Raw genomic sequence first — 14,166 nt, 5'->3', positions numbered from 1 at the left:
CCCTCTAACCTGCTGCAAACCCAGACCCAGGTCTGAACCACATCCCCTAACAGCTGTAGGCTTAAACTGAATGTAGCTTAAGAAGTGTTCCTGTCTTTAACACTCAGCTGCCCAACTCCCAATGGGGTCCAAACCCCAAATAAATCCATTTTACCCTATATAAAGCTCATGCAGGGTAAACTCAAATTGTTCACCCTCTATAACATTGATAAAGAGGTATGCACAGCTTTCCCCTCCCCCTCCCAGGTATTAATACATACTCTGGGTTAATTAATAAGTAAAAAGTGATTTTATTAAATACAGAAAGTAGGATTTAAGTGGTTCCAAGTAATAGCATACAGAACAAAGTGAATTACCAAACAAAATAAAATCGAACACGCAAGTCTATGTCTAATACAGTGAGAAAACTGAATACAGATTAAAAACTTCATCCTCAGAGAAATTCCAGTAAGCTTCCTTTTACAGACTAGTCTCCTTCTAGTCTGGGTCCAGCAATCACTCACAGCCCCTGTAGTTACTGTCCTCTGTTTCAGTTTCTTTCAGGTATCTTTGGGGGTGAAGAGGTTATCTCTTTAGCCAGCTGAAGACAAAATGGAGGGGTCTTCCAGGGGCTTAAATAGACTTTCTTTTGTGTGTGGATACCCCCTCCTCTCTCCTATGTAAAGTCCAGCTCCAAGATGGCATTTTGGAGTCACATGGGCAAGTCACATGTCCATGCATGACTCAGTTTTTACAGGCAGCAGCCATTGTCCACATGCTACCTTGAACACACAGCAGCCATTGTCCACATGCTACCTCAGGTAGACTTCTTATGTGGATTGGAGCCTTCCAAGATCCATTGTGCATTAAGTGCTTCTTGACTGGGCACTTAACTTGCAATTTCCTTTCTAAAGAAGCTGACCAAATGCCTTACTAAGGTTATTTAAAATCAAACACGTATACAGCCAATATTCATAACTTTGAATACAATAATGACACTTGCATATAAATAGGATGAATAGATTCAGTAGATCATAACCTTTACAGAGATATGCTACATGGCATAGGTAGCATAAAACATATTCCAGTTATGTCATATATACATTCATAAGCATATTTCCAAAAAGCCTTATGTGGGGCACGTCACAAGTGTGTCATGGATAAATTGAACTGAGGTGGCAAAGAATGTGAAGACATGTTTTTCAACTGCTTAAATACCAGTGCTAGGAGTCTGGTAACAAGCAAGAGCAATTGGAAATTCTCACTGATGAGAAGAAATTTGATATAATTGGCATTACTGAGTCACATGATTGGAATTTTAAAATCACTGATTACAGCCAGTTTTGGAAGGATGGTGTGAGTAAAAGAATTGGTGGGTGTGTTTATGTGGAGGGATGATGCTCTACATTAAAGACACCATTACCTGTTTCAGAGTTATTGATCAATCAAAATAATGCTTATGGATCAATATTCCCAGTAACTAAGCCGAGAAGGGATACTGGGGGGGCTGTTGTAGACCACCGAATCAAACCAGAGAACAGGATGAGTTGCTCCTTAAGAGCTTTTCTGTAAAGTGTTTAAAGAAGCCTGTGCTGTTATGAGGGATTTCAGTTTGAAGGACATATTCCAGAGATCTCATGTAACCAGTAGTAGACCAGCATTAGAGTTTATAAAAATTACATTTGGTAATTTTCTAGCACAAAGGGTGTAGCAACCAGTGAGAGGTAATTCTATTTTGGACCTCATTATGATACATGAAAATGAATTGATCATTGGCTCTGATTACATTCATTATGGGCAAACAGAGGACAGTCTCAACCAATCAAATATATATTTCTGGTGTTTCCAAAGGGCTAATTCCCCAAAGCTGAAGAAAATTATGAGCAAAAATGATTGGGAAGGAAAATGTAGACAGAAAAGTGTGAATTAAAAGTGGGAGTTGTTTAAGAAGGCTTTATTCGATGGCTAGAAAGCCACAATTCCCCACACAAGAAAATAACTAAAAGTCCATCCTTGTTCAGCAAGAAAGTGAAGGGGCAGTTGGCTGAGGAAACCTGTGGCCAGCTGATGAGTAAAGATTGTATTTTCCTAAGGGAAGGGTTCATTATTTTGTCCTGTGTTTGTAGAACCCCTAGCACATTCCTGGTTCACGATAGGGACCCTAAGCACAAAGGTAATATAAATAAATAAAAAACAATAATAAATGTAATAAATCTTGGCATACTGGGAAATTTCTAAAGGCTGGAAGACTGCTAATGTCCTGCCCATATTCAAAAAGCGTAAATGGTATGGAATGATCCTAGGCAAAATAATGGAAAAGCTGCTATAGTATTCAATCAATAAAGAATCAAAGCATAGATACATGGAAAACAGCTCATCAGACAAACCTGCTTTCATTTTTTGATGCAATGACAAGTTGAGCTGATAAAGATAACTGTGTAGATGTAATATACTTTGACTTTTGTAAGGCTTTTGACTTGGTAATGCACAACATTCTGATTAAAAGATTAGCACCGTATAATACCAATAAAGCACATGATCAATGGATTAAGAACTGGCTAACTGACAGATCTCTAAAAGTAGTCATCAGTGGGGATTCATCATTGAATGGGGTGTTTCTAGTGGGGTTATGCAAGGATCAGTACCAGGCCCAATGCCATTCAATATTTTACCAATGACTTAGAAGTAAATATAAAATGACTGCTGACAAAGATTAGCAGAGTGGTAATAATGATGAGCACAGGGCAGTACAGAATGATCTGGATTTCTTGGTAAACTGGGCCCTTTCAAACAAAATGTGTTTTGATACAGCCATATGCAAAGTTATGCATCTAGGAACCAAGAATGCAGGCCATACCTACAGAATGGGGGATTGTATCCTGTGATTCAGTGATTTTAAAAAGGGTTTAGGTGTCAAAGTGGACAAACACCTCAATATGAGCTCCCATTGTGATGCTGTGGCAAAAAGAGCTAATGCAAAGCATGGATGTATAAAGAGAAGACTACAGAGGTAATTTTACTTCTATATATGGCCATTGGTAAGACTGATACTAGAATACTGACTATAGTTCTGGTGTCCACATTTCAAAAAGGATGTTGAAAAATTGGAGAAGATGAAGAGAAGAGACACACTCATGATATGAGGGCTGGAGAGAAGAGTAAAAAAGCTCAGTCTGTTTAGCTTATCAGAAAGAAAATGGAGAGGTGACTTGATTATGGTGTATCAATATGTTTATGGGGAGGAAACAGCGGACATTAGCGGACTCCATAATTTAGGAAGAACTAATGGCTAGAAGTTAAAGCCAGAAGAATTCATGTTGGAAATAAGGCAGACATTTTTAATAGTGAGAGTGATTAACTATTGGGACAAACTACTAAGAAAGTGGTGGATTCTCTATCTCTGGCTGTCTTCCCATCAAGCATGGATGCCTTTCTGGAAGTATATTTTAGTCAATACAAGTTGTTGGGCTCACTACAAGAGTAACTAGGTTCTATAGCCTTTGTTACAAGAGGAATCAGACTAGATCAGTGGTTGTCAACTTGTGGTCTGCTGACCCTTGTGAGTTTCACAGACTAGGTCTAAGATTTACAAAGGGCTCTGCACCTCCATTTGACATTTTTAGGGGTCTGCAAATGAAAAAAATGTTGAAAACCACTAGACTAAATGATCTAATGGGTCCCTCTGGCCTTAAAAGCTATTGGGGAAAAATGAATCTCTGGAAGCTTGAGAGAGGTAAGGACTAGATAAAAATTCTCTTTCTGCTATTATTTCCAGTGGGCATAGTTTTCACTCATGCAGGTTTCTGAGTCACAAATAATGCAAGCTTGGACAAGAGTTAAATTCTTGAAATACCAGCGTAGAAAATGTATACTTATTTTTTTCTTTACAGAACTAACTTTAAAATGACTAAGGCCCTGAGTTTCTTTTCTCAGACATCATTTTGGAGACCCAGAGTTGCAGGGCACCTTCATCCCTATTTAAAATAAACTAAGGAACAGGAAGGCTAAATTTAACCTGTGCTATCTGATGCTGTTGAAGTTACTGTTTAAAAATAAAAATAAAATAGAAAACAACCATGGGGATGTGAAAGCCACTGATATGTCCAAATAGGTTGTTGAAGAGGCTAAGAAAACAAAACAAACCCAGGTACTATTGCAAATGGCTCTGTTCTAATTGCACAAGATTAAGGGATTTGCTGTATTTCTAAATCTAGCTCTGGTTCAAATAAGCGCTTATCTGTATTTTCATATAAATAGTGTGGAAATGTATGTTTCTGTAAATACAGGAAAAACAACACAGGTGAGGTGATATCCCTAAACAACTTAATCTAGCATTGTATGACAGTATATTTTTTTCCTGCGTTCATAGGTTCATCCCCATGCCCTTCCAAGGAGATGCCTAACCCAGATTCACATAGACACCCAAGTATATGGTTGCAGAAATATTAGGATTACCCTATTATACTGCTTCTGTATAATATTTGCAAATGGCTTGGAAGGTTTATGAGCACCTAGCACCTTTATAGCATTCTGGCCTTTTTTCCATCTATTCTGATATTAAGCCAATACATATGATATTCTGGGCTCCTGTTACTAACTAATTTATCCATTTATTTGTACTTACTTCACTTCCTACTTTATTTTTTCATTTAATTTAGCCCTAAGGTTGAACAAATTTTTTACATCATTCTTTTTGTTCCTTTATCACTTCATTCCCTTCCTAGCATGATTTGGTCTATTCTCTTTGTGCCAGGTTGTTTTCCCTGTGAGGGATACTGCTTTGTTTTTACAGGGGTGTGATACATTATAGGCTGAAATGGCTTGTAAAATTAAGGAGTCAGTATGACATGCATGACAAAGCCCTGTTAAGGCTGGAAGTTCAGAAATCTGGAGAGTTTCTTTAAATGTATATTTGGTGAATATGTATCACCTTATTTACATAACTGACTAGGGAAAACTAATGAGCAGAACTAAGGCCTGACAAGTTTGAAGCATTGAATAAGATGTAGGATTGCCATGCTCCTGCCTGACTCTGTCATCTCTTTGGACTGGCATCCAGGTAACCCTGACCCTGGCTACTACTTGTCCTGGACTTGGCAGGGACCTGTGACTGGGTTGGTGCCTCTGGGGTTGGCTGGGAGATCTGTCTGCTTCCCGATGGGGATGCTCTGGCTGAGCTGATAGCCCCTAGCTGGGGGCTGAGTTCTGGGTGTGGCTTGTCCCATTCTCCCTTGCTTTCGTCAACTTTTTCTGGTCCTTGTTGCAAAGGCTGTCTAATCACCAATCTAGACCCCAGTGTGTATTCCACTTTATGCCTGTCTGCCTGTGGCCCTATTACAGCAGCCAATCATCACCAGGGTTTCGAGCTACACTAACCCCACTCCCTTCCATTAGACTCAACCCCTATATGGGTGAATGGGAAGTAAAGTAGCATCAAAGCTGTTACAGCACCCTTACATCATGTGAGGTTTTATTTATGTGGGAGGAATCTTCCATGGACTAGTTAAGCTTTTTCAGGTTGCTTCACAATGAAACAGCCTTAACAAATCAGAGAATCTGGCCCGCTATCTGTGCAGTTATGTGACATTGTCATTGAAAAAGTGCTTATTAGAGGTATCTTTTCCTTTGAAACTCCTATTTTTAAACTTGATGACATGTAGAAAGTGTCCTTACAGAAATTATCACTTGTAGTGAGTTAGGAACTGGAGATTGAGGATGAGTAGGATTCTGAAGTCTGGCAAGAGATCCTGCTTTATTTGGACTCTCACTTTTCATCATTAACTCTTTTGGACGTATATAAAAAAAACTGACAACCTGCTGCCAAAGGACACTGGTGAAAATGTTTTTAAAAAGAAATGGTAGTAATAAAACAGATTCTGGAGAGACAATGGAGGCAGTGCCACTTTTTATTTTAACACATACGTTATGGAAGTGTCCCAAACTCTCATTTCTGGCTACTAATCATCATCTGTACTGAAAAGACTACACAGCCAGTTATGGCCAGGAGGCTAGAGGCTTGCTGTTCTCCATTATCAAGAAGATGCTGAAGGAAGCAGAAACAGTAAGTCCCTGAGTCTCTTAGCATCATCCTCCATAATCATACATTTAAAAAATAAAAAAAAAAAGCAAAAGAGGGACTTCAGACACTATCAATAGGGGAGAAAAACTTGGCTTACTGTGGAAATGTTCAGTCTAAACTTCCATTTGTCAACTCCAATGTAGCTTCCAGGTACACTGAAATTGGCAACCCTTTGTGGATTATTTTAAGAACGAGCAGACAGTTTATCCAAATCCTGAGATTATTTCTGTGTAACTGTTCTGCCAGCTTTTCCAAAGAGTAATTAGGCCTGAGTTCAGAAGACAGAAAAATGTGGCCTTGGTTACAACTGTATCCTGAGTTAGCAACCAAAGAAAAATAATTGGATATAAGTAAATAGCAAGGGGATCTTAAAAGTTAGTTATGCCATGCTCTGATTAAAGTAACAGTTAAATAAGAGAAAACAGATACCTATGGGGAGACCTGTCAGTGGCTGTGGGATGTGATAATGTTATCTGAAAGACTTCTGTTTTACTCTGGGATGAGGATAGTTATATAAATGTTAATGGACTAAATTCAGCAGGGGAGGAGCTATTGTTTGGGGAAGGCCTGTTCTCACACCTACCTGTGGCTTAATTATATTGTCATCTTTTTGGGTCAGCAGATACTCTTGAAACTCCCAACTGCACTTTGGGATTCCATAATTAAAAAAAAATACTACGAAAGCAGAAGAAAAGAGATAAGCTTACTACACACTGATGAACTGAGTAAACAGCACTGTCCACATGCTGATACAAAAGATGCCTTCATGTCTAGATTCTTCCACAGATTTTCATATAAACATGGTTTCTTTAAGATGCTATCAGACCCATTCTGGTATTGCGGCAATCCCTGTACATTGTTTTTATAGTAAAGGAAAATTGTTCTTTGGGGAAGTGCCTTACCTGCAGCACTCATTAAAAAGCATGGGCCAGAAAGGTGCATGCTCTCAAAAGATGCTGTTGCACATGCACCGTTTGCATTCTGTGGATAGGCAGATTTGTAGTCTTTCCCATAAAGATGAGTAGTGACCAGAAATGGGGGAAGCTTTGGACACTTCCAAAGAATGTGTGTTAAATACACATAAGGGATTCTAATCGTGTTGCTTAATGTGCTTCCAGAAGTTGCTCAAGTACTATGGTAATGGGGACTGTATAAGAGCCTGCATAGAACTGAATTAAGACACTGACTGCAGTCACTGTCTGGCTTTGGAAAGTCCTGGTGACTGTGAAGAGTGGGATGAACAGGTGATCAAACATTACAATACCTCAATAAAAGGGCTCTCCCAAAAACTTAAAAACACTCTACCCCACCCCAAGTAAAGTAAAGTGTCATTAACAGTCTGAGCGATAATAAGAGATGTAATGCATACACACTTAAATACATCCTTAATTGTACCCATGTTTTAAGAGTAATCCTGCAGTCTTAATCCAACTGTATTTTAGAGGTATCTGTACCTCCAGTAAAGTAAAGTAAAATAGATACCACTGGTGCACATGATGGGTGATCTAACTTGCCTAGTAACTTAGCGTAAAGATGTCGTTTTAATTTGTTGGCTGCCCATCTTTCTCCTTTGCTCGCTGGCCCCTGCAGTCATTGATTTATAATGTATGTTAGTTTATGGCTGGGAGACAAGAAAGGAGATCACAGTATATTACTTTCAGTAGTTTACCATTAGTTTCTCTTCGCCGCCAAACCTCTTATCTAGATCTGTACTTACCTTCTCTTTTCTACCTTTTTCCCTTACAAATAACATACAAGTTGTGCTCAGCCCACCTATAAGCTCATGATGGACCTAATCCTGAGGTCTTTAAAATTCCTATTGAAAGCAACAGGATTTGACCTGAGTAAGGACTAAGGCCCTGATCTTCAAAAGATATTTAGATGCTTAACTCCCATTGATTCCAAAGGGAGTTGGCACCTAAACACCTTTGAGAATCTGGGTGCAAAGGCCCAATTACACTACCCTTACTCATTTTGAGTAATATCTTACTCTGAACATAATCACTGAGTAAACTACCACACAAACTGAGTAAGAGTGACAGAAGTAGGCCCTATGTAAATAATGAGGCACATATTCTGCCACTTTTACTCATGCTGAGCACAAATGAAGACCCTGATTATAAACACTTACTTGTATGACTAATTGTACACAATGAGACTACACATGTGAGTAACATTAAGCACATGTTTAAGCATTTGCACACCAAGAGACTTAATCTGATTACTTTGCATGTAGCCCCATTGATGGCATATGACTCTCAGCAAGGATCTCATGATTTGGGTCACCATGCCTGGCTAAATGTGTTAATACCTACATTTTATTCACCTATAATGCTGTAAGACATAATATAAAATAATGTAATGAATTTAGCTTTATTTTGCTTCCCTTCCATTTTATTTTAATTATCACCAAGAACACAAAGCACTGATGTACGTTGTATATCTTCAGCTTTGTCACCTGGGAAACAAGGGAAATGTCAGGGATGCTGTTTAGCTTAAATTGAATCTTTTGTATGCATGCCTATTGGGTTCAAGAATTTGATAGTTTTGTATTGATCTGAATTCAAAAGCAACAAAAACACACTTGCAAAAGACCATGAACACGGTGTTTCATGAAACTGAAGTGTGGGACTGTGCACTGGATAAAACAAATATAATCCAATTCCTCTGAGAAAGTGTTCAGAGAAAAGTATGTGTATACCCACCATACATTTTTAGACATATAAATAAGGCCAAACTTTCTATTCTCTCAGCTACAAGAGTGTTCACTTCAGGAATGAATACAACAGCAAAGAACCCATAAGGTTTCAGACTGCTGCAGAAGTAACCCATTCCAACACGAATGGCATTTTATTTCCAGATGACTGTTAACTGTGACCCCCGTATAATCTTTAAACCAAAACCATGTGTCATTATTGGATTTGCCTAAGATACTATTTTAATATTTGGGTGAAACTTATACAGCAGCTGCTACAGCTCTTTGATTTTATTATTGAACCTGCTCCATTAATATGCATGTTGACTGAATAACTGCCTATAAGCCTTTTAAAATATGCTTCTAATCACATCAGCATTAAATATTAAACAGGAACTTGTCTCTACCATTTGCTTGCATTCTCTCTTTCTTAGCTTATCTGTACATATGTGTCTGGATGAGCAGTTATTTTTGCTGACAACTTCATTTATCCTAAATAAACACTTTTTTTTTTTGCAATTGTTATTTACTTAGAATACTATAACAATTCTCCCACCATGGAAAAGATGATACTCAACAGATGCAGGTTCGAAAGCGTTGCTTCTAGTAAACATTTTGCCTCAAGGTTTTTTGTCCTATCTTCTCTCTCTCTCTCTCTCTCTCTCTCTCTCTCTCTCTAGGGAATTTTTGTTCTAGGATTGCCATATGCTCTTCTCCACAGTGGATACAGTGGGCTGTTTCTTATTATCCTGGCTGCAATGTTCTGCTGCTATACTGGCAAAATTCTAATCGCTTGCTTGTACGAAGAAGATGAAGACGGGCAGCTCATAAGAGTGAGAGACACATACGAAGACATTGCTAATGCCTGCTGTAAAAAGCGATTTCCCAAACTAGGTGGCATAGTTGTCAATGTGACCCAGGTGATGGAACTGATCATGACGTGCATTTTGTATCTGGTTGTTAGTGGGAACTTGCTGTCACATAGTTTTCCATATTTACCAGTGACTGAGAAAACTTGGTCTGTAATTGTGTTTGTAACACTGCTGCCTTGTGTGTTTATCAAAACTCTCAGCATTGTTTCCAAACTCAGCTTGCTTTGCTCCTTAGTCCATTTCATTATCATCTTCATAGTGATGAGTTACTGTCTGACACAAATACATCAGTGGTCTTGGACAAGATTTAGACTCCCCATTGAGTTTGAGGATTTCCTGGTCTCAGTGGGGGTGATCATTTTCAGTTACACTTCACAAATATTTCTTCCTACTCTTGAAGGGAACATGAAAAACCCAAAGGAATTTAGCTGTATGTTGAACTGGACTCACTTTTTTGCTTGTCTCTTCAAGACAGCCTTTGCACTGACTGCATTCCTGACTTGGGGCGAAGAGACAAAGGAAGTTATTACTGACAACCTGCCATCATCCCTAAAAACCCTGGTGAATTTGTGCTTCTTAGCCAAGGCTCTTCTGTCTTACCCATTGCCCTTTTTTGCAGTCACAGAAATACTGCATACTTGCATATCTAACAGCAATCATTCTGATTACAGAACCCCACTGTTTATTGTAGTTTTAAGAGGCTTGGCCCTCTTGTTTACTCTGCTGATGGCCATGTTCATACCACATTTTGCTCTGCTGATGGGTTTAACAGGCAGTGTAACGGGTGCTGCTATGACTTTTCTTCTTCCTTCTATTTTCCACTTAAAACTTAAATGGGGAAAGTTAGTGTTCTTGGAGAAATGTGCAGCCATTTCTCTTTTTACTGTGGGTTTCCTTTGCAGCTTAGCAGGTATAGTCTGCTCAATAAAAGGACTGATTGAAGCATTTGGAGGAAGGTAGAAAGGCCATCTTGAAAATCTGATGATATACTCTTGCGTATTACCACTGTGAATGCAATTCCAAAATTAATATATGACACAGCACAAATGTGCTTTAATATAAGAACTATTACTTGTTTTTAAAATGAGTAAAGAAAGAAAAACAATTTTGTTTACAATTAAAATATTTTGTCATTGAATTGAAATGGAAGTTTCATTTGCTCTCATGTTCAACATTAACAGTGCTATACCAAGCAAAACAGAAGCACTTTTAATAGACCATTCCCACTTTTAATTCACAGTTATTTGTGCGTATATATGTTCTTAAAGGAACTATAGCTAATCAGTGCAGTTTTCCTGGAAGTCAGTTTCTAAGATTCATTCTCCTGCAATGCATTTATCCTATTGGTTTGATTACAAGATGTCTTACTAGTAGAATGAAGAAGTTAATATGCTCTTCACTTTCTGTATTAGGCAGAAAATTTCTTTGATCTTTTTATTTTATCTGACTAAATTAAAAGCTGAAATGAAGTAAATCAAGTTCAACAAACAAACACACAGTTAACATCCTGTATAACTTGCCATCGTCTTTAATTTTAAAAGATATTAGTTTAATAAAGAGATCAGCATCGCTGATCACTTTAGTGAAAAGTTACCATGATAGGAAGCAATCTAGTCAGGGTACTTTAATGAATACATATCTTATTATACTAAAGCTATGCTAAGTTATTCAAATAATTACTTTCAAAGTAATTATTTGAAAGAAGAAAATTTAAATTTTCATTATGAACAGCTTCATGCAACCCTTTACTGAGTCATATCAAGGAGAATCTCATCCAACCATATGCTGGCATGCACAAAGTGGAAACGTCAATAATAACTGTTTAACTGCGATATTTTTCTTTTTAATATCTTAGCAGCAATGCGACTGACCTGACAGTGGCCTCTCAAGGCTAACCTATTCAATGATAAATGATGCACAACTAAACTTAAGTGATCAACACTATTCATAAGACCAAGTATGTCAGTCTGTTCCTTTGTATTCTTTCTGGTAATTAATGGAAAAACGTACACTTCTCAAGTTTCAGGCGTTAAATATAGGACACTAATGAATTAAGAAAACAAAACTGCTGTATCGTAACAAAACCCCCAGCACAAACAAGAAAGTAACTAGTCTTCTAGCATTTGTGTACTCTCTTAAACACTATGGGTCAAATTCTGCTTTCATTTGCTCCACATTTACACCAATTTAATTCCGTCGACTTCAGTTGGGTTATTCTGTATTGATGCAAATGTAAATAGGAGCATATTTGTCCCTATCTACTTTTAAAAAGTATAGTCTTTTTATTTTTATGTAGAATGACAAAAAAAAGCGCTGCTCACTGAAGTAGTTGAAAGGTTATTATTACCCCCAATGACATAGACAAAAGGATATTATCCCTTGGATGATGTCAATGAAAGGGTATCATTACTTTTTTATGTGGAGAACATTCTCAAATAAGTAAACATGCAAGAACAGTATTAGTTATATTTTATCCTTTTTGTGTCTGAGGACATAAGAAGGTAGTTTGAAGTGTTGCATAAGAATTCTTGAGCTTAGTTCTTTCAACAAATCTCCAAACCAAATTGCACAAGCTTTCCCCCCCCCATCCCATTTTCTTTTATTGCTTTCTGTCTTGTATTCTTCAGAGATTGCTTAGAGTTGCCTCAGTTAATGTACCACTGAGGGAAGTCGTCAAATGAATTTGAATATTTTAACTAGAAATGGTTGGAAAGTAGTATGATTTTTTTCAAAAAAAAAAAAATGTACAAAACAACAAAACCCTTAGTTTTTCTCCAAAGGTTTTGCAAACACTTTGAAATGTTTTTAGTTTTTGGACAAAATGCCCCCAAAACTGATTTTGGTTTTGTTCTTTTCTAAATTGAAAATGGAAATATTGGAAGTTCTTTGGTTTTTCAATTGCTGTTTGTGTCCCCTCCCTCATTCCTATGTTGCCACTGAAAATGTATGGGGAGAAAAGAAGAGAAAAACAAAAAACCCTGAAAAACCAATATGCAAAAACTTCTCAATTTCAAAAAGAAAAAAACTTATCTTGGTAGTTAGGGGGTCTATCACCAGATAGCTATTTGAGTATTTGTAGTGCCCCACCAACATATAGGAGCCTTCAAAGTATTACAAACAGAAATAGTAGTGTGGGTAGTAGAGGCATGGGCAACCAAAGAATGGTACGTGTTAGGGAAAAGGAAGTTACATGAGAGGGGTTTGGTGATGGACAGTAACAGCCGGACAACCTTGTAAGCCATGCAGTCCATGTTGAAAGAGGAGCTAGTGAGCTCAAACAGTATGTGGATACAGCCCTGAATGTCCCATGGATTTTTGGCCCTGGCCTGCCTCATACCCTCTGACCCAGCTGCCAGAGATCAACATATGGTAGACCTACCTGCTTTCCAAATGTTTTTGTTTTGTTTTTTAAACGGGATCTTTCATAAGTAATTTTTATGAATTTCAGGACCCCTATCTGGGAAACAGACTTGACCTGAGAATCTGAGGAGTAAGTGCCTCCAGGAGGTGAGCAGCTTATTGTAGGAGCTCTTTTCACCCTTAGCAACTCCACAGCACACACATTTCTTTGGTTTGACTTCCATGGCAAACTCAGCCTTCGAGGCCTTCTGTAGAAGCCAACATCTGCTACTTCAGAAGCAGGGAAGTTAAGTTGGTCATTTTTTTCAGGATTCTTTCCTGCAACTGATTAGCTCAAAAGGCCATAGATATTTTATGCTGCATAAAGCTCCTATATTATCACCATCATGATGTAATAATTTACCTAGGACCTTTCTCACATATCAAGGTACTGAAGAGAATCTGAAGGCTTGTCTAGCTGAGATATTACTGCACAGCAAACCGGGTGTGAATCTTCAGTGCACTAGCTTGCTATGCAGTAATGTCCCCTGCAGACACTACAGAGTACAGTAACTCCTCACTTAACATTGTAGTTATGTTCCTGAAAAATGCAACTTTAAGTGAAACGATGTTAAACAAATCCAATTTTCCCATAAGATTTAATGTAAATGCAGGGGGTTAGGTTCCAAGGAAATTTGGGGGGGGGGGGCAGACAAAAGGCATTATATACTGTACAGTACTGTACTGTACTGTGGTTGGGAAGTACCCCTGGCTTACCCCACACAGGCACAACCCACTGCAGGCAAGGACGCTAGGAAGCACCTTCGCAGCAGCAGTGGCAACTTACCCGGAGAAGAACAGGCACCGACTTTGCTGGGAGGTGCTCCAGGCCCACCTCTTCCCGTCCCCACTCTACTCCAGGCCCACCTCTTCCCACCCCCACTCCAACTCCTCTCCGGAGCACGCCGCATCCCTGCTCCTCCCCCTCCCTCCCAGCGTCTCCCTGCTGCCAAACAGCTGTTTGGCAGAGCTTAGGACTTTCTGAGAGGGAGGGGGAGGAGTGGAAGCACTGGGAGGGAGGGGAAGGAGGCGGAGAAGAGGAACTTGTGCAATGCTCCCTTGTAAAGTCGCTGCTCTTCCACAAAATCTTACATGCTGTGTACAGAGCAGGTAGCCAAACAACGTTATAAGGGAGCATTGCA

General features: G+C 38.7%; 1 protein-coding gene across 1 annotated transcript in view; it reads left to right on the top strand.

Moving 5' to 3' along the window:
• The window catches only part of LOC141984512 (vesicular inhibitory amino acid transporter-like), a 50,738-nt gene extending 40,153 nt beyond the window's left edge, over positions 1–10,585 (top strand). Inside the window, exon 3 of the mRNA XM_074947595.1 lies at positions 9,434–10,585. Within this exon, the coding sequence (XP_074803696.1) occupies positions 9,434–10,585 (1,152 nt within the window). The remainder of the gene's footprint in view (positions 1–9,433) is intronic.
• Positions 10,586–14,166: the final 3,581 nt, after the last annotated feature.

The sequence above is a fragment of the Natator depressus genome, chromosome 3 (genome assembly GCF_965152275.1).
Source record: "Natator depressus isolate rNatDep1 chromosome 3, rNatDep2.hap1, whole genome shotgun sequence".
Classification (NCBI taxonomy): domain Eukaryota; kingdom Metazoa; phylum Chordata; order Testudines; family Cheloniidae; genus Natator; species Natator depressus.
Note: the sequence above shows the minus strand (reverse complement) of the source record. Positions and strands in the feature narration are given on the sequence as shown.